The sequence below is a fragment of the Cajanus cajan genome, chromosome 9 (genome assembly GCF_000230855.2).
Source record: "Cajanus cajan strain Asha chromosome 9, NIPB_CcT2T_4, whole genome shotgun sequence".
Taxonomy (NCBI): domain Eukaryota; kingdom Viridiplantae; phylum Streptophyta; class Magnoliopsida; order Fabales; family Fabaceae; genus Cajanus; species Cajanus cajan.
The window spans coordinates 17,779,947-17,804,902 of record NC_138525.1 but is presented as its reverse complement, the minus strand read 5'-3'; the positions used below and the strand labels follow the sequence as shown (position 1 = coordinate 17,804,902).

General features: G+C 34.6%; 3 protein-coding genes across 4 annotated transcripts; all 3 read right to left on the bottom strand.

Moving 5' to 3' along the window:
• Positions 1-2,529: 2,529 nt before the first annotated feature.
• Positions 2,530-3,683, bottom strand: LOC109790145 (uncharacterized). The gene is made up of 4 exons (XM_083063130.1): positions 3,201-3,683; positions 3,050-3,122; positions 2,874-2,969; positions 2,530-2,787 (listed from the first exon to the last, which is right to left on the bottom strand). The coding sequence occupies exons 1-4, from the start codon at positions 3,287-3,289 to the stop codon at positions 2,698-2,700; spliced, it is 348 nt and encodes a 115-aa protein (XP_082919256.1). The 5' UTR covers positions 3,290-3,683; the 3' UTR covers positions 2,530-2,697.
• Positions 3,684-13,333: 9,650 nt separating this feature from the next.
• LOC109790148 (uncharacterized) lies at positions 13,334-14,794 on the bottom strand. The gene has a single exon (XM_020349257.3). It carries the CDS (start codon positions 14,700-14,702, stop codon positions 13,665-13,667), a length of 1,038 nt encoding a protein of 345 aa, XP_020204846.1. The 5' UTR covers positions 14,703-14,794; the 3' UTR covers positions 13,334-13,664.
• Positions 14,795-17,390: 2,596 nt separating this feature from the next.
• Positions 17,391-22,925, bottom strand: LOC109790147 (putative GTP-binding protein OBGC2). Of its 2 annotated transcripts, none has more exons than XM_029269602.2 (10): positions 22,753-22,925; positions 22,226-22,680; positions 20,667-20,758; positions 19,928-20,011; positions 19,439-19,516; positions 18,833-19,033; positions 18,639-18,746; positions 18,196-18,270; positions 17,927-18,105; positions 17,391-17,804 (listed from the first exon to the last, which is right to left on the bottom strand). In XM_029269602.2, the coding sequence occupies exons 1-10, from the start codon at positions 22,839-22,841 to the stop codon at positions 17,711-17,713; spliced, it is 1,455 nt and encodes a 484-aa protein (XP_029125435.1). In that variant the 5' UTR covers positions 22,842-22,925; the 3' UTR covers positions 17,391-17,710. The 2 variants fall into 2 exon arrangements, with proteins under 2 accessions (XP_029125435.1, XP_020204844.1); XM_020349255.3 differs by having other exon boundaries at positions 17,391-17,782; positions 22,753-22,920.
• Between the last annotated feature and the right edge of the window lie 2,031 nt (positions 22,926-24,956).

Here is a 24,956-nt window from a genome sequence, read left to right as displayed (position 1 = left end):
ATAACACTTCTATTTTCAAATACCATCTTCACTTTGTTGATAATTTAGTAAATTTATTTCGACATATCCTTCGAGACAAAAACAAAATATTAAAATTGTGCAAACTTTCACTCAATTTAAGAACATGAATAAAAGTCTATTAAACAAAAAAATTGAAGTAGTGAAGTGTGGTGGCTGAAAAGGATATAAAGGACTAATAAAAATGGCACAATTCTTGTTCTCACTTAAGAATATTCTACCCTTATATCTCTTTAGACCTTTGTTTCCATGTTCAGTTCTATTTTATATTAATGATGATTGTGTGATGTTTTGTATTGAGAATGAATATTGAAATGACAATAACAATGATGATTATGCTTTGAGGATGTGAATGTAATGACAATATGTATGTTTTTAAATGATGAGATCCTAGCTTAGAGGTAGATATCTCCTATGAGTTTCATAAAACCATGGAGATTACATGTGAATATGCATCATATGCATTACAAAATTTAATTTTAAGAAAATGTTTAGTGTACTTGGTTGGTGGAGGCCACAAAGTTTTTAGCCTTAAGCCTTAGGGGAGATTGAATCCAATGGAAAATCTTAATTGATATCATGTTGATCCCATTGTGATTGAGATGTGTTATTGTAGTTGGATGATACTAAAAATTCATTAGGGGAGATTTTACTAGTTGAGGGTGTGATAAAAAATCAAATGCTAACTTTCGGGAATATGTGAAAATATGTACTACATTTACTCTCAGTCCACATGGTACTATATGAATAAGACATAGATGACTATGAAACATTGAATTGATCATGTGCATGTGATCATGATCAATATTAATATGTTGGAATCTTTTATAACTTATATATGTGTGAGGTTTACGAACAACACTTTTTATATCTTAAGAATAATATCTCACTCCCTAGTTTGCTATTATTTGAATTTGGGTTGATCGTCATTTTTATATGCAATAGAGCATCATATCAAGGACATAGATATAACATCTTAGTCCAATTTATATTTTTGGGTCTTGCTCTATAATAAGATGTAAAAACATTAGGGTTGTCTTGGAATATTTATATTTACGTGTGTGTGTGTTTTGCTTTTTTTAATTTTGGTTTAGATCCTAAAGTATCTAAGTTTGCTTAATATCAATCATGAGATCCAATTTGTTAAAAGAGTAAAGTTTGAATGTGATATTCTTTACTCATGCAAACATTTTATATAAATATGTTTTTTTATCTAATAGTTTTGTGAATTGTTTATATTTAATATTTTGGATAAAAGGTATCATGTTGTCACATAGATTTTATTGTTTAATTTAAAGGATATTATATAAGAAATGACCATTTTATTGCTCATATTATTATTTTTTGTAGCATATTTTAAAGGATAACAATTGTTTGGTAAGAAAAACATTGATTGATCAAGGGAGTTCAACTAATATCTTATACTGGAAAACATTTGAGCAACTTAACATTCTCGAACAAGAGCTAACACCTTATCTCGGTTTGACATTCGATTTGAAACAAGAGGGCTCATAAAGGCTCAAAGCATGGCCAATTTCCTTAATGAATTTCACCTAGAAGGGGCATCACTAGCAGATACCTAGACGTTACATGTGGATGGGTCATCCAATTAGCAAGGAAGCAGGGCAGAAGTCATCCTGAAAGGACCAGGCAACATAATTCTGGAACAGTCACTTTGGTTTGGTTTCAAAACTTCCAACAATCAAGCAGAGTATGAGGCGCTACTCGCAGGTCTACGTCTGGCCAAAGAGTTAGGGGCGACAAAAATTAGTTGTTGGAGCGACTCCCAAATTGTGATCGAGCAGATAAATGGTACCTTTCAGGTGAAAGAACCCACTCTGCTACGATGTTATCATGTCTTTCAAAAGGCCAAATCTAATTTTGTAGAAGTCCAGGCTCATCACACTCCTAGAGACCTCAACAAAAGAGCCGATCAATTGGCAAAGCTAGCCAATAGCAAAAGGGTAAGTTAGTTGCGTAGTGTAATCCAACAAGAGGTATCAATCCCAAGCATCAGGGAACATGATTGCTTACAAGCATAACCAACACCCCAGAATTGGATGAATGACATCGTTACCTATCTCTTAACAAGCCACTTGCTGGCAGATCTTGTGGAGGTGAAAAAAGTACGAACCCGAGCGACACTAGTACACAAAGGGTCTTTTACGTCGGTTATTTTGAGCCTTTTACGTCGGAAAAGGTTCCGACGTTAATACGGGAGATGTAAATTTACGTCGCCTCTGAAAGACGATGTAAATTTACGTCGGAGATTCACCCAGACCGACGTAAAAAGGGACCAAAAACATGCCACAATTTTACGTCGGACAACGCCATGTTCGACGTAAATTTACGTCGGCCATTGCAAGGCCCGACGTAAATTTACGTAGGACATGGCAATGTCCGACGTAAATTGTGGGAGTTTTTTTTTAAAACGTTTATAATTTTTTATATACCCAACACCTACATATAAATATAGTCCAGAATACCAAATCTAAACCAGGCAGTCCAGAATAGAAATTCAAATTATATTTCAAAATTGAATGACAAAAAGAAAATAATATATAAATCTTAAAAAACATAAATTATGACAATGTAAATCCTATTATCCTAAAAAAGCTATAAAACATATGTTTGTCAATGCTATCTAACTAACTAACTATCAAACTATAAACATAATATCTAACTAACTAAACTTAGAAAAAAAGTTGCCCATTGTTCTCTTATCTTGAGCATCTCATCTTCGGGCAATGGAGATGGATCTTGAAAGACCTGAAACATTAATTTAAGTGTCATTAATATGCAATGTTAATTATCCTAAAGGTAAATATAGTTAAATAAATTTTGATATGAATTACCTGCGCCCAAGAATCAATAATACCCGCAGAAACTATGGCTCTCATCCAATACATGATGTAATAGCCACATTCAAACGAGTCTTGTTGCTTATTACACTAAAATGAGAAACAAATAACTATTATTTCCAAAGTCAATAAATTTAAATATTATTGACTGTATGAATTAATTTGCTAACCTTAGGGTATATGAAATGCAATGACTTTGATGATCTGGCTCTTCCACTTAAAATATTAGCTCCAGACACGATTCTAATTAATTAAAATAAAATTTTTTTTAGCCAATATATATAATTACAGTTTTAAAACATAATGAAAAAATTTAGTTACCCTTGTAATTGGCATTTAATTTCGTGGCTTGGTTTTCGATGTAGTGAACAAAACCACACCACGGTGTATTCCTTAGGAATGATTACCATTAACTGCCAATGGGACCTACATTGTATGACAAACAAATTAGTTATAAAATTACCATGATTAAAAAACCAATTAAAAAACTAACCCGTCAATGTATGGAGCCATGTATCTCTTCTTGAGTCACTCATCCATGTTTGCATATATTGCTGGATCTGGACCTGAGTGTTTCCTGATTTTTGGATTGATTGAGGCTCAATAAATCCATATACTTCTGCTTGTGCTTGCTCCACACTCAATTTATCCATGTACCTAACACAAATAATTATTATAAGTTAAATGTAATTATTGTAAATTTAGACTCATAAAAGAAAATATGACTTACATGGCCCATAGCTGTATGATAGATATATTTAACATGAAGTTTCCCCCAACAATCTCTAATGCATCAGGCAGAGATATGTATAGTGGAACATCAGAGGTATCAACTCCAAAAACTCTAATGTCCCACTGCAATTGAATTGGCTTCTTCTTTAATCGTGGTAATATGATTAGAAGCTTAGATATGGGATCACCCTCAGCTTCTGCGATATTAGCATCATCAACATGAGGTTCTCTCATGACCTCCTTACCACGATTGATAAAATCCTAAAGAAATAATCAAAATTAGTTAAACAATAATAGAATTATAAGAATATAAAAGAACAATAATATAATTACCTTTGCCCGTGCTGAAAGCGGCATGACCAAACGTTTTGGCCAAGCTAAGAATGTGCCGGTTGCCTGCCCCACTAGTTGAACCTCTGTATTAGGCAAAGGCACTAGAGCAGCAGCATCTTGAACTTGGTCAACCACAACCCGTGTCCAGTCTGGCTGTAGAGGGACACCATGGATGGTTGAGCCACCCTCAAATACTCGGCCAATAGCCACTAACCGTGGGGGGTCATCCTCAACATATAACTCACACTGGTTTGGTACATCAGTGTGAGTCTGATCCGGTGAGGGATTTGGAGCATCACAACTCCCTTTAGTGCTGACTCGAACACCATCATGAGCAACTGCAGTCTGTTGCTGAGAACGAGCCAAAAGTTTAAACTTCTGTTCAAAATCTTTTTGAATATTCTTCAATTTCTCTTCAAACTGCATCTCCAATCTCTGCTCCATTCTCTGCATAACCTCTTGACTGCAGGAGTCAACAGTGCTCCTCGATGATCGGGCACCAAATAAATCTCGGTGGCTCCAAGAACCACCAACACCACGCACATGGCCTCCGTACTCTGGCCTTCCTATGGCCGTTGTGAGGATATCATTCCGACCATCGAAAACAAATGAGCCCTGGGTGCTCTGCTCAACTAAACCCTCCTACAACATATTAACAATAAGTATACCCTAAACTACACTTATGAATTAAATGAGTTGAAATGAAGAGTCTTAGTTTGTATATTTTTACTTACTATTTTATCAGCAACGACCCTTGCAGACTCAGAAGTCATTTGCCCATCTGATTTTGTCCGGGCTGCTATCCACATCTCATGGCGGGGAGGTGACTCCACATGGTCAGCAGACTCAACCCCTGCTGCCTCTGCCCTAGCCTTCTTCATTTCCTTTTTTTTCTTTCATATCCCCCTCTTGACAATAGATGGGGTGCATCATTCGTGGCCTGTCGTTCTTGGGCAGCTATTCTTTTAGCCTGCAATAATACAAAAAAGAAAATGAGATTAATTAAAATATATCTTAAGTATTTGTGTCAATGTAAGAGTTATCAATAACTAACCTGCCACGAAGGGTCCAATCGAGTGGCACGAAATTGCATCCACTCCTCATCAGTGATCTGGTACTTTAGACAGGGAGTCTCATTTTGTCGCTCTCCAAATACATACTCCCGTGTCAAGAAAGTCTTGAAGTCTCTCCACCTGGTGGCCAGGGCAGATAACATCTTCCTCCTCATGACCTCAATGTTGGGAATGTCAAAATTTTGCTATGAAAATAACAACAATTAATAAATAATGTATTTAAGTTATATAATATTCAAGGGATGTGAAAGTATATACCTGAATATCCTGCCACATGAGGTTCTTGTCAACCTCCTGAACATCATCCCATGATGGAATGATAATAGAAACATGTCGTCGAGCTAGGACTCCCAAATAACTCTTAAACTTGGTAGCATTTGGGCCTGATGCCTTGCCAGAACGAGGATCCACCTCAACCGGTGTCCTCTCCTTGGCAATGCGCCCAGCTGTCAACCCAGACAATCGGGGTGACAGATCTACCTTCCCTCCTTCCATTGCCCGACCCAGAATCCTCCATAATTTTTCTAACCTAAACTACAAACCTAAAAAATCGATAGTAATTTCGAATAAAATCCATAAATATTTCTACTAATACGATGGTAAACTAAAGGTCAATGCCTAAAAAAGTCAATATTTAATGCATCTGGAACAGCCCGTACTGAAATCAGAACAGGCCGTTCCAGATCAACAATTTACAAACACAACAATTTAAGCAGAACGGCCTGTTCTGCAAGCAGAACGGCCCGTTCTGCAAGGAGAACGGCTCGTTTTGCAAGCAGAACGGCCCGTTCCAGATGAACAAATAGCAAAAAAAACACAAAAAAATTGCGTGGACAAGAAACTAACCTCAAACGAGCAACGTGCAGACACTTAGAGACTTGGAAACTTTCAATGCACAAATAAACACAGTGGGAGACTTAGAAAATCAGAGAAAAGCTAATAGATTTCGTATACACTATGAGCGCGGGAATGGAAAATGAGACGTTGGCCAATATAGTGGAATATTTACGTCGGATGGGGTATCTCATATGTAAATTTACGTCGGACTAGGGGGATCCGACGTAAATTTACGTTGGTCTATGGGGGTCCGACGTAAATTTACGTCAGACAGTATCACTTTCGACGTTAATTGCCTAATTTACGTCGGATCCTTTGTTGTTCGACGTAAATTAATTAGTCTCCACATATTTACAAAACTGCCACCGCGTTTTTACAACGTCGGGGTTTCTCGTTTCCGATGTAAATTGGGTGACGTAATAGCCCTTTTTTGCACTAGTGCGACAAGGTACGCCCTGATAACAAGCAGCCTGTAAAAAATGGGCATTTAAACCCCGCTCCTTAAATGTCTCACACTAGAACAAGTCCAATATGTCCTTAGGGAAATACATGAAGGCATATGCAGAACCCATTCAGGAGGTCGTACTATGGCAGCGAAGGTCCTACGTGCCAGATACTATTGGCCTACCCTAACTATAGATTATGCCAAGTTTGTCCAAAAATGTCAACCGTGCCAACAACACGAACCCCTCATACATCAGCCGGCAAACGAGCTACACTTCATCACTACACCATGGCCCTTCGCAATTTGGGGAATGGATATCCTAGGCCCATTTCCCCCACCAAAGGATAGGTTAAATTCCTCCTCGTGGCGGTAGATCACTTCACTAAGTGGATCGACGTGGAAACCTTAGCCACTATCTCTACTAATAATGTTCAAAAGTTTGTATGGAAAAACATAATCACTCGGTTTGGTATCCCATACACCCTGATCACTGATAACGGCCTGTAGTTCACGGACCGTCGCTTCAACGAATTTTTAGAAGGTTTGCACATTAAACACAAGGTGACATTTGTTGAATATCCTCAAAGCAATGGTCAAGCTGAATCTACGAACAAGGTCATCTTAAAGGAAGTAAAGAGACGACTTAGAGAGACCAAAGGAATCTGGGCAGAATAATTACCAGAAATCCTATGGGCATACTGATGTACACCACAAACATGATCTCGACACTTATCACCATGTGGTCATCTTGCACGGATCGATTCCTTGAAAATCCAAGTTAGTGAAGGTAATGGGTGGCATGGACACCAGGTCCCTCCAGGACACCGCATTTATCGATCTAACCGCCTGTAAGTGCCATTTTCAGGCTGAGGATGTTCCTCCTCCCCCTACAAACCCTCCTACGATGGTGTTGATTATTCTTCTTGGAGGGTCGTCGATGTGCCTGTTTTTACAAGGTCTTCGATGCGGTCCCGGAGAGTCGTGCACTCTTCAGTGGCGTGCCCTCTATTCTGGTGGAATTGACAAGTCTTTGTCATATCCGCTCTAGGGGAGTCATGGCACGTCGTGGCACCGTTAGGATTTTCGTGGCTAAAGCCTGCTCCAAAACCTTTGTTCGGCTGGTGTTAAGTAGGGTGTAATACGCATATCTCATCCCCCGCATTACCTTTTCTCGGTTCCCCGCATCATTCATGCGGACTTTTTACCATGGTGTTATTTTTCTACTTACCTTCTACCATGAACTTGTTTGGGTCGTGTCTAGTTTCGAAACTCGGCCAGTTCCTCCATTTGCATGTACTTAGTGGCTCTTTGTCATAAGTCATCCAGATCGAGCGGTGGATTTTTACATATACTATTCACAAAAGGTCTGGGTCGTAGTGACATGGTAAGATGGTGCATGGCTAGTGTTGGGTCCAAGTCTCGAGTGGCTAGTGTTGTCTTCCCGAATTGTTCCATGAAAGCCCTTAAAGGTTCTTTCTTTTCTTGACGAATGTTGATCAGGGCTATGGAGGTGAGTCGGTGTGGTCAACTTGTGGCGAATTGGATGCTGAAGCACGTCGATAGAGTCGTGAAGGAGTCAATCGACCTTGGGGGAGTTTGGTGAACCAGCTTAATGCAAGTCCTTTCAAAGATGTAAGGAATATTTTACACCATATAGTGTCCTTCTCGGTGTACAGGCTGACTTGGGTGATGAAGGCGTCCAGGTGTTCATCTGGGTCAGTTGTCCTGTCATACCGATCCAATGCCAGACTTTTCCAGTTATCTGGTAGGCGAGCATTTATTATTTTTGAGGTGAAAGGTGTTCTTCCTTGTCGTCTTTTTTTATCTAATGTGACTGTTGCGGTTGCGATAGGCTGGTTGGAGAGCCTAGGGTCTCTATACCACCCTGAAGATTCACCTTGTTCTTGAGAGAACCCAGTGATGGGAGTACCTTGAGTGGGCTCCCACGATTGATTGTCACTTCTGAGCTCTGCATTTTCTTTTCTTAGTACAGATAGTTCATGAGCATCCTTTTCTTAGAGTCCCCTTAGCTCCATCATCTCAACTCTCAATTATTCTATTGTCGAGCATAGGTTAGCCGGTTGAGAACAGTCTTCGTAGGATTCTTCCATCCCTTCTCCTTCGGTCTGATTCCTTAGTTGCCTTGGCTCTTGGGGCATTCCCAAGTTGTTGATAGTCATATTCTCTTGTTGGCTTCTAGTTGCTACCATCTTGACTCAAGGGGTTGAAACCATGTAGGAATCGGCCCTACAGTAGGCGTCAAAATGTTCCTGTAAGAAACACTTTCCCGTTGATCTTCTCCTCGATTGCTAATCTTTAGAACTCTGAGATAATAATTGCTCGAATCCTTGCTCTGAATGGTAGGGAGGGTACCTGTAAAGGCACTCTAACGTTCAAGTAAGTGTTCGGTTCAGAGCAATAAATGCAGTAATATTAAATGATCATACCTTTTTTTCCTATTCCACCAGTCTCTTATTTATAGTGACGTATTTGGATCTGATGGGCTTTCTTGATTGTGACTTGGATAATTAGTAAATTAAATCTTAATTCATGATGACGTGGGTGTTTTATTATTTAATTTACTATTAATGTGGGTCAGATTAATCAGTGAGGATAACTTATTCTTTGTTGGTTGAGTATGTGCTCAGCTTGTAGCATGCCCGAGATTGGTGTCCTACCCAAAGTGTTTTCTTGGGTTCTAGGATTTAACCGAAAGTACGCTCGGGTCATGTCAAGGCCGGATGGGTATTCGGTTTGCACCATAGCTAAATAGTTTACATGTTGTTTCATCAATCAATTTTTTCCTGGTGTTGGGGTTATTCGGTTTATCCCCTGACCAAAGGGGTTGTCTCTTTCCTAATCCATTAACCTTGAATAAGGAATATATTATATTAAACGAGAATATACACTTTGTTAACGTTGAAAGTTTTCAAAAAAAATTTAATTACTATTTTTTATATTAAATATTTTGTATTAATATCATGATTAAAAAGAGAAATATAGAATAGACTTTACTTATGTTATAGCAGTGTATTGTGTTCAAGCCCCGATGGATGAATTTGATTAGTATACGTATTGTTTTCCTACCTTTACTTTATTTGAAGTTCAATTTAAATTATGCAAATTTTCATATTAGGTTTGCTGAAGTCACTTAAGCGGGGACATCTCAAGCAGTAAAACGTTGTCAAATCATACTCTTACCGCTTTACTACAAGGAGTTCATCATATGGAGCACTATATCTGCATAAGAAAGGTAACCATCGTGCATTTGAAGGAAAAAGGCAACAGTCACGTGAAATTCGTCAGAACTAATTATTGTGGCAAGTTTGCAGTTTGACAACGGAACATGTATGCACTTAGATCTATTGACAAGGAAGGTCATCAGACCCTAAAGGTTGTTCATTGCTGTGATTAAGGTAAATTGTGATAAGACAGTACTAGTGTATTGTGCTTTCAATGGTTGCTCCACTCAGATATTTAGATTGGAGCCAAAGTGTTCCAATTATTCCCGGCTTAAGGTTAAGTACTGGAATGGTTTACAAGAATTGCTCATATGTTGTCTGATGTTGATCATGGTTCTAATTCTAAGAATATTACAAGAAAAACATCTTCCTTTGCATTCACTGATATAAACTTCAATATGTTATTTATTCTCCAAAGAATACTATAAACATACTCTTTCTGATATATTCTCTTCTAATAGTAAAAAATTATTAAAAAGTATGATATCACAACTTATTAAATAAAAAGTATGACTTGCATAATTTTTAATAAATTTTAGTCAATAATAATAGAACGTATGTTAGAAGGAGGATGTTAGAGAGTTGTTGCTGGCTAGTATTTATCTTATTCTTTTCCTTTAAAGTCTTTGGATTAATGGTAAATGGCATTGGACCCTCTAGAATTGTGCCTCTTTTGGAGTTTGCTTGGAATATTCCTTTTTGCTTTGGATGATGCGGAAGCAAGAAATGCACTCTAGTCTAGAGTGTAATTGCTAGGTGTACTGGTTAGAATTCTCCTTCCGTGTAAGAAATGCACTCTAGATGCTATAAATACACGTGTCCTTCTCTTTCTGTTAGTTGAATTTGTTGTCTGTGATCTTGAGGCCTACTTTGGAAGAATTTGAAATGCATAGGAAGAATCAAAATTCTTGGATTGAGATTCCTATTTTCTTAGATCAAGATGTTGAATTTAATTTCATTTTTTTTACATTGTCGTGATTATATGATTAGGATCCTTTTTTATTCCTCTTGCAATTTTTTCACTTTTGCTTCGGATGATATATGTGAAAGCAAGAAATGCACTTTGGAATATAATTGGTAGGATATTGGTTAGAATTCTCCTAGCTCAATAGCATACGCTAGAAATGTAATATTTGTGTCCTCTTTTAGTTAGTTGATTTTGTTGTTTCTGATCCTAAGGCCAAATTTGGATGACGGGATTTGAAATGTACAAAGAATCGCAATTCTTGGATTCACAGTTCAAATTTTTAGCATGATCATAAACTTTATTCATAGTCTGCATATCAAACCAGATGTTATTAGTTAACATTGAATGTTATTAGTTGAGGAAACTATTTCAATTACCTGTATGAATCTTAAACCAGCAATTACTTAAAAACTTGGTTAGTTCCACACATTCTTTGTCTATACTTCAATTAATTCTCGTATTTAACACTTTTATTTGCATAACGATAGTTATTTTTATTTTAAGGTCAAAGTTGCAGTTACATAATGTGATTAATTTTTTTGAAAAGGAGTTACATGTGATTAATTAATAATGCATCAAATATTTCACTTCATCTCATTTGAATGTGAAGCACATGATTCTTACAAGCAAATATATTATATTTTTTTTCATTACTAAAGTGTATTCTTTGTCAAACACAGGAACTAATCTGAATTTAACACACTGAATAGGTAAATATTTTCTCCCAACTTATGCTTTCTATGTTTCCAAGAGTCAGAATTTACAATCAAGTATATAAAATTAAAGAACATGAAAAGTAAATAGTTATAAATGCTTGTGTTAATTTTCTGGATCTTTTGTGCTCTGTTACTTTTTTTTTATATACTTCAGATATTTTTCACCAGAGATAATCTGTTAGATCTGAATAGAATCACTAAAGACGACACAACATTTTTATGATTATTTAACATAATTTTATATTTAAAATTCAAATTCAAGACTATTAAGTAAAATAGAAAAACTTCATATCGGTTAATTCACGTGCCCAGTGTTATATTCAGTGTTACTGAGATGTATTGTTCTTTTATCATTCTCATAGTCATATTTGTACAAGTAGAAGTTTAACTACCATTCTATTTAAAAATCTCAGACATTGTTACTGTTTAAAACATTGATAAAGAAGTGCAATCGTTTAAGACCGAATCCCTTAATGTAACAAAAAAGAAAAATCGATAAGAAAAATCTTGCATATCAAGTTACAGTAGTGGTCTCTTTCTATCAGTAAATGGTTCATCTATACCTATTTATTGATGAGTTCTGACTGTATATAAGATTTCTACCTTCTGTGATTTGATTTTGCTCTTTCTATTAGTAAATGGTTCATCTGTATTCTGTACTTATTTATTGATGAGTTTTGACTGTTTTGTTTATAGGATTTCTACCTTTGTGATTTGATATTACTTCATATCTCCCCTGCCTATGCTTCTGTTTGATCCGAGAAGCTCTGGAGTAGGCACAGGAAGGACTTAAAAGTGTAATTTCTTGAAAATTTGGATTTATTCGCATGTATTGTTACTGCTTGAAACAATAATAAAGAAGTGCAATGTTTAAGACCAAATCCCTTATAATGTAAGGAGATAACGTGGATAAAGAAATGGTTATATAAACCAAAATTAATCATTATTTCGAACAAAAACTACATCTGTATAAAGTATTCTTGGTTCTTGTACATTAGAAAATATAAGATTATTTATATGCATGAAACATACATGTACAGCAACTAGTCAAGAGTCGCGATCCCTATTATTTTTAGGGTTTAAGTCCTATTAAATCCTATTACTCCATCACATTACATTTCCTAAACATTATCCGCTAAATATTAGCCATATTAAATCATGTTACTTCATCACCTTACTTTTTCTTAGTACTACAGGTAAATACTAGGTAATATTTACGTAAATTTTCTTAACCCTACCCGTAAACCCTAAAGTATTTACGTGCATCTTCTAAACCCTAACCCTACCGTAAAGTATTTATGTACAATAATATTATAATCAGTCAAGTCATAAGTACTATTATTCTATTATATTTCTTTAACACTGTTATATAATATTTATATGTAATATAATATAAAAAATAAATAAATAAATAAACTATTAGCACTTTTTGCTGGATGTATACTTTTTATATATGATAATGTTCTTTTTAATATAAAGAATCAAGTCAAAGTACACTCCATCACTATTCTTTAATACATCCATTTAAATATGATATTATAACAAGTTGCTAACACCTCCACAATTTTATTTATAATAATTACGTATAGTAATATAATATTATTTACATTACTACTTATACAGAAGAATTAGGTCACAGGCCGAAAACTTCGTCGCTGATACGAAAGAGTTAGGTCATTGGACGGAAACCGAAAAAACCCCTCTTCCATTATTCCATTTAATATATTTACGTACAATAATATAATATTATTTACATTTTCACTACTTATATTAAGTTACATGACGAAAACTTCATTGCTGATAAGAAAGGGTTAAGTCACAAGAAGAAAACCGAAAAAACGAAAGACTAGGTTATAGGATGGAAACAGGACGGAAACGAATTTCTCGGTGATCGAAAAAATTAAGGTCACTGAACTTGGCTGTTGATACAAAAGAAATATGTCGCAGAATTTTGTCACTGATACATAAGAAATATGCCGCAGAACTTCCGTCACAAAAGACATTACTACTGATGCGAAAGACCTATGTCCATAACTATAATATAATAAGATACACGGCTTATAAAAATATTCAAACAATATGGTACAGAATTTTAAAGACAACAAGAGATATATAATATAAGCTGCGCTTATTATAATATTCTAATAATATAACACAGAAGGAAATGCGCGCCATCTTAATATCATTAGGACATCATCACGACATCCTTTAACAACTTTACGGGAAAGTTTCAACCATAAGATAGACCTATACTATTAGGCCGATAATAGATATATATATATATACTTAACTAATAATAAGCTTCATAAGCCATAGTTTTTTACATACTTATTATATACATATACATAATATCTGGTGATCCAAGGTCTTCATCATGATGAGACAAGCTTTATTTATTACTATTATCGTTGTCTCATGAAATAGTTCATTTAACCACTGTTTACATCCAAGGAGGAGGAGGGCTGTTGTCGTCGACGTTGTCGTCTTCGCCATAGTTCCATCCACCCACATCAGGGAAATTTCCAGTTCCAAAGATTTCATCATCTGCAACAAAAGGAAAATCAAGGGTCATAGCATCATCAGTCCAAATGGATTCATCAAGCATAGGAACAGTCTCGTTCATCATCCCCCAGAAAGAGTTGCTGTAGAAGGAGAAATTCTCCATTTGCGGAACAGTGAAGTTGGTTCCAAATGGGAGAGAGACATTGCTGTTGAAGTCATATGGAAAGGAGACATTGTTGGTTTCATATGGAAAGGAGACATTGTTGGTTTCATATGGAAAGGAGACATGGTTGTTGGGGGTTCCAAACGGAAGAGAGACATGGTTGGGGTCGGTTCCATATGGAAGGCTGACATGGTTGGTGTTGGTTCCATATGGAAGGGGGACAGTGTGGGTGTTGGTTCCATATGGAAGAGAGACATGGTCGTTGATGGTTTCATATGGAAGGGTGACATTGTTGTGGGTGGTTTCAAAAGGAAGGGACACAATTGAGTCACTGGTATAGACTGGCACATCACCAACCTGGTGAGAGGCCATGGAGAGCACAGGGTTGTTGCTGTTGACCATGTTGTTGGTGAAATCAGAAGGGTTGACATCAGGAACAACATCAAAGGTGGTGTTGTGAATTTGAGGCTGTGGTGACATTTGGGGAGTTGGAGGGCTTGGAGGAGGGTTTGAGTTTGGAGGCTGATGAACCTCTGGAAGGTTCAGCTTTGCATCAGATCCATAGAGTTTTTTGGCAGCAGCATCATAGGCCAAGGCAGCATCACGAGAGGTTTCAAATGTGCCAAGCCAGAGGCGTGCACCACGGTTTGGTTCACGGATCTCAGCGACCCATTTCCCCCAAGTTCTCTGCCTCACACCCTTGTAGGTGCAAGCAGCATTCTCAGGACCTCCCTTACCCCTCATGCAACCCTTTCTGGAGCTAGCCTGTGCTGGTTTTTTCACAGGCTTCTTCTTATCATCATCATTTCCCATGTCTGGTTTCTTAACACTGGACAAAGTTTCCAAGGGAGAGAGGTCTTTGGTTTGGTTTAGGAAATAGGAATGGGGGTGATGGGGGTATTTATAATGGTAAAACTGGTGTGTGAATGTAAATATATAGTAATTACGAGTACTTTGAGACGTGGCCTTTAGTGGAGTAGAGTTGCTACTTGGCATTGTGAACCAGGCATGTCGTGGCAACTATGATCCTCACTGTTGGTTTCTCTTGTACACACTTGGCTAGGGCCTTTGTTTGTTTACATACTCAGATGGCGAAGAATCGAGAGAAAAAATGTCAATTGAGTTCCTTATTTTCGCTCTTTTCTTTTTATTTAATGAATTAAATGAAGCCTTGAAGGATGAATAAAAGTAATGAAGGATAAGGGGGATATTAAAGCTGTGGGAGAGAGGAAGCGGTTTGCTTTGAATAATGTGAGTTTATCTGCAATATTTTTTTATTTTTATTTTTTTCTACAGAAATTAATTTGGACTTGGATATTAGTCATTTACTATTTTGTGAGTGCGGTGACATTTGGAGGAAACGGTTCAAGATAACTATGCCCCGAAAAATGAAAATATTAATACATGTCATGAATGAATAAAAACAAAGCCAAAGAAACTGATACCCCGGTTTTTTCAAAGTGCGGGAGTTGAAAACAGTCACCAGTACACCTTAGTAGAGCTAAAAACAGATCTAATGGACTGAGACACTTACAAGTGCCACTTGCCACACGTGTCAGTTTACCAAAATTGATCAGCATTTTGCTATATTTTTTTATGCTTATTTCATGCATTTTGCATCACAGCAACTAGTTTATTGTATTTTCTTTTGTTTGTTGGAGTTAATAAATAAAAAGAAGTCAGTTCACCAAAATTGATCAGCATTTTACATTGTTTTTTATATTTATTGTTATGCATTTTGCATCACAGCAACTAGTTTAGTGCCTTTTCTTTTGTTTGTTACAGTTAATAAATAAAAAAGAAGTGGTTTCTCTAAGCATGGGTAAGGAATAAAAGAACTGTGCAGCGTAACCTTCAAATACACTTCTCAATACCTATAAATAAAAAATGCAAAATAAAAGAATCGAACTGAACTAATTGGTTGTCATCACAATAGAGAATCATGAGTATACAAAGTTTTAACAAAAGTAATAGTGGTGGATGAAAAACCGGATATTAAAGAATAATGTTAGATGATGAGGGTTATAATTACACGGTGTAACTTTTACTAAGTATTACACTACTCAATAACTTTATATTAAATGTGAATTTTATAAATCCAATCGTTAGATTAAAATTTCATATTACTTTATATTAAATTTTATTAAAATTGAACAACAATTTGAAGGTGATCAAAGTGTTCATATTTTAATATATTTTGAAATGAATATATTACGTTAATCTTTTTTTATAAAAATGAAGTATCAAATCATCTTAGATTGATATAAAATTTTGTATATATGATCTAAGAGATATGAACTTTCAATTTAACAGTTGGATTTACAAAATTCGCATTTAATATAAAATTATTAAATAATGTAACACTTAGTAAAAGTTATACCGGTATAATTATAACTCCCCTCATGTTACATATGTAATAAAAATTCTACAATAATTTGTATTTATCTCTCTCCATTACTTTATTTATTATAAAAAGAGATGTTATTAATTATAGAGGTATTCACAAAAATAATAATATACAATTTTTGTTGTACATGTAACATTACTTGATATTAAATATCCGAGAAATATTATTTACTCCTATTTACTCATCCTATTTACTCCTTATGTATCTTATTTACTCCCTGTATACAAGGGTCTATTCTAATTTACTCTTATTTACTCCTATTTACTCCTTATGTATCCTATTTACTCCCTGTATACAAGGGTCTATTCTAATTTACTCTTATTTACTCCTATTTACTCCCTGTATACAAGGTTATTCTAATTTATAGTGCATGGTGTCACTCTTTTTGGTAAGCTTCTGAAGACAGAACTCCTTTTATAATGCATGGTGTCACTCTTTTTGGTAAGTTTCTGAGGACAGAATTCCTTGGGTACGGTAGAGTATCAGCGAGGAACAGTTGCAACGTACTTTGCTATTTTGTCTGATTTGAAGTTTTCAAAATCTTGATTCCTAGGAGTTATGTTTATCACTTTACTTTTATTTATTTATTTATTTTATATCGTGGTTAAGTAGTACATTGTATATTTGAATATCAGTACGAATTTTCAGTTACACTAAACTCCACGCTTTCTACTCAAAGACTGGTAAGCAGTATTTTGCTTTTAGGAGGCAAAACTACCATTTTTCCAATTACATGAAATCATTTAACCCAATGCACAATTACAGAAAAATAAAAGAACGAATTGAATATAAATAATTAATGTATTAAATCTAAAATCAGGTAGTTAAGATAATGTCTAAATTCGTTCTTTGATAAGACTTTACATCATAGTCTAAAACGAAATCTTAAAATATTAATAAAAAAAATAAAAAAATAATTGAAATTTTTTTTACTTAGGAAATACCACATTTCTTGTTGTAATAATTTTTTTTCATGTTTATTACAATCGATATTACTTATCATGTCAAATTGTCAATCTTATGCTTACAAAAATATCGAAGTTCAGAAATTTGGAGTAAAGACTCATAACATCTCCATCGTTTCACACCAATAATTCTCTAAAACAAACTGGATTTTCTTGATCTATAACTTTCTGGTAGAGCCAAATATATACCAGAACCAATTTACTTGTATGATACAAGTTATCATGTCAAATTGTCAATCTTATGCATACAAAAATGTAATTCAGTTTCACTCGAATATTTCTCTGAAACAAACTGAAAATTTTCTTCATCTATGATTTCCTAGAATAGCCAAATTTATACCAGAACCAATTTACTTGTGGTTAGTCCTCCCGAGAAAGTCTAGTTGAAAAGCAACATCAGAAAGTATATGGCAGGCAAATCTCAAGGTGAAACCCTTGAAGCCAATGTTTTATTGGAATCTGAACACTTCCTTAAAGCTGATCTTATCTCCTTTAACATCTCGTTTATCCTTATACCTTTTCTGCAAGCAACAAGAAATTGACCTAAGCCAATGTGAAAAATATTAAAAGTAAACTATATTAAATTATCAATTCAACTACTACATGTGTGAAGAAGAAAAACACCTCATAAAAGAAAAGTATAAAACAAACTGTCAAACACTTACAGAACACTAACTCCAACAACAGAGAGAGGTCGTGGATAGTCCTCAAGTCTTTTTTCCTTCACGTCAGTTTCATCAGACAATTGAGCTGGAACTTCAGAAATTGGTTTTGATTCCGAAGCAGCACCATCATTGCCAATTTTCATAATTTCTTGAGTCAATGATGAAAGTCTGTCCTTTGCCTAAAATTATAATCAGGTGAACATGTTTTCAAAATAAAAGGAAATTAAAATATAATACTTAACTCACATAGAAGCTCGGGCACCACATACCTCTGGTAGGTCAATCTTATTCAAAATTACAACATACGGTCGTTCAAGGTACTCAGGATTATACATGCGCAACTCCTGCAAAACAGAATTTTCATGGAGAGAGCATGAGCAGGTTTAAAAACAGACAGGGGAAGGAAACTCATTACAACAAGAAAAGATGGTCTGACCACAGATTATTTTCTACTTTGCCTAGCTGGCTTATCAACAATAAAGCATCTTAACATGACTTTCAAATAGATGAATTTTAAGATGAAATTAATCCGAAATAAAAAGATCAATTGTCCGAGTAAACTCCCTTCTAATTGTTAGAATTGAGAGTTTTCAAGTATGTAAAGTAAATAAACCAAAATTTCAAACAAAGTTGTTGAACCAATAAAAAAAATGAGTCTAAATGGATTAAAAAAAAAAAAACTATATTCAATCAACAAGGGTAAAACACATACTTCTCTGACAGTTCTATAGTCACTTATAGGATTCTCAGCGGCAGCATCAACAACATGGACCAGTAGCTGGGTTCTCCTGAGGTGCCTCAGGAAATTGCGACCAAGACCCTGAAAGTGAAAGACAAAAGCCTTGATATTTAGCATCTCAGTGGTTTGAAATGGGGGAATTTGACATGAGCAAAAATACTTGATACCTTTCCTAAGTGAGCACCTTCTATAAGACCGGGCAAATCTGCCAATGTAGCTTCTGACGAATACATTTCTGCCCCTAAGCTGGGATCACCACCAAGGCGTCCAAGATTTGGCATTAATGTTGTAAAAGGATAATCAGCAATATCAGGTTTTGCAAGTGTAATGGCTGCCAGAAGTGTGGATTTCCCAGCATTTGGAAGTCCCTACAATAAGATTAACTTTGATCAAATAAATGAATGAATGAATGAAACATCTGGATGACAAAGAGTAAGAAACAACCAATATACAGTTGACCTTTGCTCACCAAACAAACAAATGATTTCACACAACAAAGGAAAAAAAAAACAAAAACAAAAACAAAAACAAAAACAAAAAAACAAAACACTGAAGTTTTACTACACCTCTCCTCGTCATCTATCACAAACTCCAAGCCATGATAAAACCAATAATTAGTTTCCCAACAATGACAACATAATCTTCCTTGATATAGAGATAACACGCTTAAATTGATTCATTAACACCAACATTGAATATAGTTGTTATGAAGATAAAAGTGAGACAAACCATTACTAATTAAATAGGGCATTATGTATAGATGCGAAACTTACAACCAGACCAACATCAGCAACAACTCGTAGGATCAACTCCAACTTGACTTCCTCGCCAGGTTGGCCATGGACTAAAACCTGAAAAATTTTAAATTGAAAGTTATACTTATGGTGAGATAAGAACATAACTTTCAAATGCAGAAATTTCAAATACTATTGTTTCAAGATTCAAGACAACTTTTCATTTCCTGCAAAGCCCAATATTAGAATTGAAAATTTAAAATCACATTCCTAGACCCACAGCAAAAATAGTGACAGATGAGCATGCATCTTGAACAAAAGAACTGATCACAAATTATGTATTGCAAAATTCAAATGAACTTTGATTAAACTGAGACAGCAAGAGAAGAACCCTGTCGATTTTATCCTTGTATGAGGTATTCAATTTGCACAGAAGATTGTAACTATAAGATGTCACTAATGATATCTTTCCAAGGAGGACAATACAAGAAATATTCCATTACACATAAAATGTTCAATAAACATTACCTTGTCTGAGTCATCTCTCATCACATTAGTTGTCAAAGCCATCATCTTTTTTCTTTTATGCTGTGGCATTTCTAACAAGCTAATCTGGAAAGCAAAAAAGAAAAATCAGATTCAGGTGTAAAGTACAAAAATAATAAACTGGAGATAGGTATATGCCATGAATAAATGAATAAAAAGGGCAGCCCAGTGCACAATGTTCCAACCTACTGGGAACTAGGGAGGGTAGATGTATGTATCCTTCCTTACCCCCCACACAACCAAAGAGGCCATTACCAGGATTTAAACCTATGACTCGACTTTAAGGTCATAAGAAAGCAACCTTAATGTTGTGCCAAAATTATTTATATGTATATCTTAACTCCAATGGTCTAAATGTCTAATTATTTCTCTTTATCACCAACTAGAGGGACCGAGGCACTTTGTGTCTCTAATAATTACACACAAACAAATATTAAAAGTTGCAGATAGTTATTTAAAAAAAATATAAGAATTTTTTTTTTTTTTTTACATTTTAAGGGGTATAATGGTCCACTAAAAAGTGGAGACCAAAGAGATGGTTACCAAAATATATCCCCTTTATAATAAGTATAGATATAGAAGTATAGATTTGAAACAGTACAACCTATCTCACACCAGTAAACAATCCAGCCATGTCTTTAACGGATTAAATTAGCCTAATTCAACTCAAAAACAAAGAAAACAAAACAGATTTTAAAAGAATTTCAACTATGTATAGTACCCCTCCTTGTCCTCCCCTCGCAACAAGAACTTCATCACCAGGTTGTGCTAGATCAGCTAACATCTTCCCTCGTTTGCTTTTCACAACAGTGCCTGTCACATTTATAAACTCGATGAGTGCAATCATATTTTTTTGTAGAGCAAATTATACAATGCTCCCATAAAAAAATACTTGAGTTACAGCGTTCATTATTGCCTACAACCTAAAAGACTGCCTCTATTGTTGATTATAAAACTTCAAAAAATATAATAAAATTTTAAACACTCCTACAAAAGGTTTCACAACTTTGTCCAAAATCTTAAACTCCCTTACCAAAGTCAATCACAGAGGTTCAAAATTACCCATCAATGATGTCAATAATCAAAACGTGAATAAAAAACACATATCCCTCAGAATCTCGTTTACATTGAAATGGATTATAATGCAACACATAATCATCAGTCAGGGGAGAGGAGTGCAATGGAGGTTAAAACAATTTAAGCATCTGCCAAGTAAAATAACAGTTATTCAGTTAAACACAATATCCTCATTTTTAATGCCCTGTGTTTTTCCATTATTTTTTATATATCCACTATGATATAATAAAGAAAAGAGCTCTTTATAATTTCATAAACTTTACTAGTCCTTATAACTAGAAAGCTTTCATATTAGTCTCTACATATTATTTTTGGTCCTTTTTAATCCATGTCATCTATTTCTATAGAAATTAAAAAGTAAAGTTTATGCAGCTTCAAGGGTAAAAGGAAACAAAAATAATATATATAAAACTAAAATGAAATATTTTAAATTATAAGAACTAAGATAAAGTTCATGAAACAACCAGACTAAAAGGATAACTAAATATTTTACCAGTCTCTACTCTCTATATGGTTTTAAATTGCGGACCGCAACACGTGTTGCGGCCGCAATATTGCTGTTGCGGCCTTGTCCGCAATGGCATCGGACCGCAATTGCGATGATACTGGAAATCACACATTTTTCCGCAACGTAACGGTGTTGCGTCCGCAACACATCTGCAATGTACCGCAATACATCCGCAATACGATAAATTGATACTATAATTTTAAAATAAATTAAATTATTCATTAAAATAATAGAATATTTAAAAAAAAAAGAATTAAAATGTATAAATCCTTAAAAATAAAATATATATTGATAATTATAAATTTTTTATATTTAGTGAAAATAATTAATAATCTCACACCGCAACAGCCGCAATCCGCATCGCAATACCCGCAATCGCAGTAACTGCAACCGCGACCGCAACCGCGACCGCAATTTAAAACCCTTTACAAATTCTTAAAAAAAAAAATTAGAAAAAAAAAGTGTTAACATCTATGCATTCATCAACAAAAACATATCCACCAACACAAATCTAACAACACACAAATGAAATATAGCCTGTATAAATCCAAAAGTGGAAAAGATTTTTAGAGTTTTTCTGCAGAAAATAAAGAGATTTTTTCTCCCACTTCTAACTTGAAAATATATTGTCACTCCTAAGATGATTTTATTGTATCATTTTTCAACGCTTTACACAAAAACCAGAGCATACAAACCTACAGGAACTGGAATGCGCAGAGTCGGTGCGGCAAGTCCATTGCGCAACGAGGACGTCAAAGCGCCCATGGCATCCACGTTGCCACCGCGTTTGGCGTGATACCGGCTCTTGTTGTGAAACTCAAGCAACGTATCCTTCGCCTCGTCGGCGTAGACCACCACGTCACCGCCGTGGCCTCCCATGGGGAGTATCAGTGAGCCGTCGAAGTCTCTCTTCAGAGAGCCTTTCCCTTTCTTCTTCGCCTTTCCCTGCTCCTGCTTCACTCTATCGTTCAGCACCGCGCCATGGCCGCCGTCGCCGCCGCGAACGGTGATGACTACGTGGTCGAAGAATTTGTGAGGCTCCTTCGCCAACGACGTTGACGGCGGCGGGGGCGCGCTCGCGCTCGTAACGCCGCACCGTACCGTTTTCCGTTTGTAATTTTTCTCGCAGTCGCATTGGAATCGGACGCTCCTATAGGGAAGTAACGGTGTTAATTAACGGAGAGAGAGAGAGAAGAAGGTAAAGAGTGAGTAATAGTAATACCGTGGTGGAAGGAAGAGAGTGGAGAAGAAGCGAGTTTGGCGTGATTGAATGTTGGAGGATGAAGGTGGTGGCGAGAATAGAGACACCATTATCCGAATTTCGAATTGAAAGAAGAAGAGTGTGATGTAAGAAATTGGGTGCGGTTCTCTTTCTGAAAAAGAAACTTTTGGATAGTAAAAACTAAAAAGTTTGTTTTGGTTTCGGCTAGTGAACATATGTAAGCCCAATATCTGAACCTTTTATTTCTTAGGCCCAATATCGCATTGCATTTCAATTCCAGAAATCACATTTCAATTATTTTGGGCCCACTCACTTTTTAGGCGCTCATGATACATACATTACTTTTTTTTAATAAGTACACTTCTTTTTTAAAAAAATAAATTCTTTATATTTTTAATATTTTTTAAAAAAAAATTAAGTTTACATTTCTAAGTTTAATTTAACATATCCTCCTTCTTTTTCACACATCTCATTCTTTTTCCCTCTCAATTTTCACATATAGCAGTCATCTTTCTTTCATTCTTCACTTATTTTTAGTAGGTAATTTTAATTCTTTTTATTTTTATATTACTCTCTTTCTCTCCTTCCCTTTAGTTTTTACAATGTTACCCTTTCTCTCTTCACTTTCAATTTTCACACGCACCTAGAACATAGAATTGGTGTGCGACAATGTAAGTACGTATGACTTCCTTGATAGGGTTAGTGGTGTTGAGCCAAACACGCATTTTTTTGTGAGTACTTTTTCTCTTTCACACTTCCAAGAAGTAACAACACTAAATTTAGTGCTCCAAAAAATATCATTGAAAACATTAATTTTAGTGTTCTGAAAAATACTTTTTGAATTGGTGAAAGCAGTATTCTAGAAAGTACTTTTTAAAATTATATTTTTTACATGCTTCCGAAAAGTACATTTTGAAACACTAATTTTAATATTCTAAAAATAACTTTTCATAATTATGTAAAACAACACATTTCCGAAAAATACTTTTCTAATAGTGAAATTAGTACTCTGAAAAATATTTTTCAAAATTATGTTTACATACTTCTAAAAATAACTTTTTGAAATAATAAATTTAGTGTTCAAATAGTACTTTTTGAAAGTATGGAAAAGAATATAATTTTCAAAAGTATTTTTCAAAACACTAATTTCTTAGTACTTTAAAAAATATGAAGTACTTTTCAAAAAAACTAAATTGTTTATAAATTTAATGTTAAGATTTCTGGAAGTGTGAAAGAGGAGGTACACCTAGTTCGACACCTTCAACGTCGTCGAGGAAGTTGTACGTGCTTACAACGTTATCACACACCAATTCTACAACTCTGGTGAGTGTGAAAACTAAAAGAGGAGAAAGAAAAATAGAGTAATGTGATAATTGAAATAATTAAAACTAACTACTAAAATAAGTGGAAAGTGGTGAAAGACAAAGAAGTGCATATAAAAATTGAAAATTAAAGATAAAAAGGAAGTGTGGAAAAGAAAGAAAAAGTAGTAAATTAAAAAAATTAAAGAATAAAAAAGGTTAAGATATTTTAGAAATTCCTTTAAAAAAAATGTACATATCATGAACTGATTTTATCTCTACAAAAAAAATTATAAAAAAATGTAACAAAAATCAAATCTAGGTCCTCCCTCTTTTACTCTAACTCTTCCCCAATCAATAAACTAATCCTAATAATCTATGAGTCATTCATTATAATACTTTATCATTTTATATAACGCAATCTAACTTAAAATAACAAAACACTTACTTTGTTTGCTCATTAGAATACTTAATAAGTAATTTTGAATTTGTATTTGAGTATACAACCGCTTTATATATTTGAAAGAAAAGATCCACGACATGTATTAGTTCTATCTATAACTTTAAGATTGTGGTTTCCTAAAAGAAAATGTCATTAAATCATATATTAATAAATATATGGTTCGTTTTTTACATTTTTTCTTATCAAAATATTTTTTTTAATAAAATAATCACCTTATTTTATTTTTTTATGTATTTTTCAAGATTCTTTTTTTAAAATAAATATTTTTTTTATTTTTTAAGAAGTAACTCTTATCCATTTAAAAAATTTTTTTTTTTATAAAAGTACTTATTTAAAAATAATTCTTTTAAACTTAGAAAGACGTATTTAAAATTGTTAGTTTTTTTTCTCTTAAATATTATGTCTACTAGTAATTTCTACTTGATTAATTATGTAAAAAA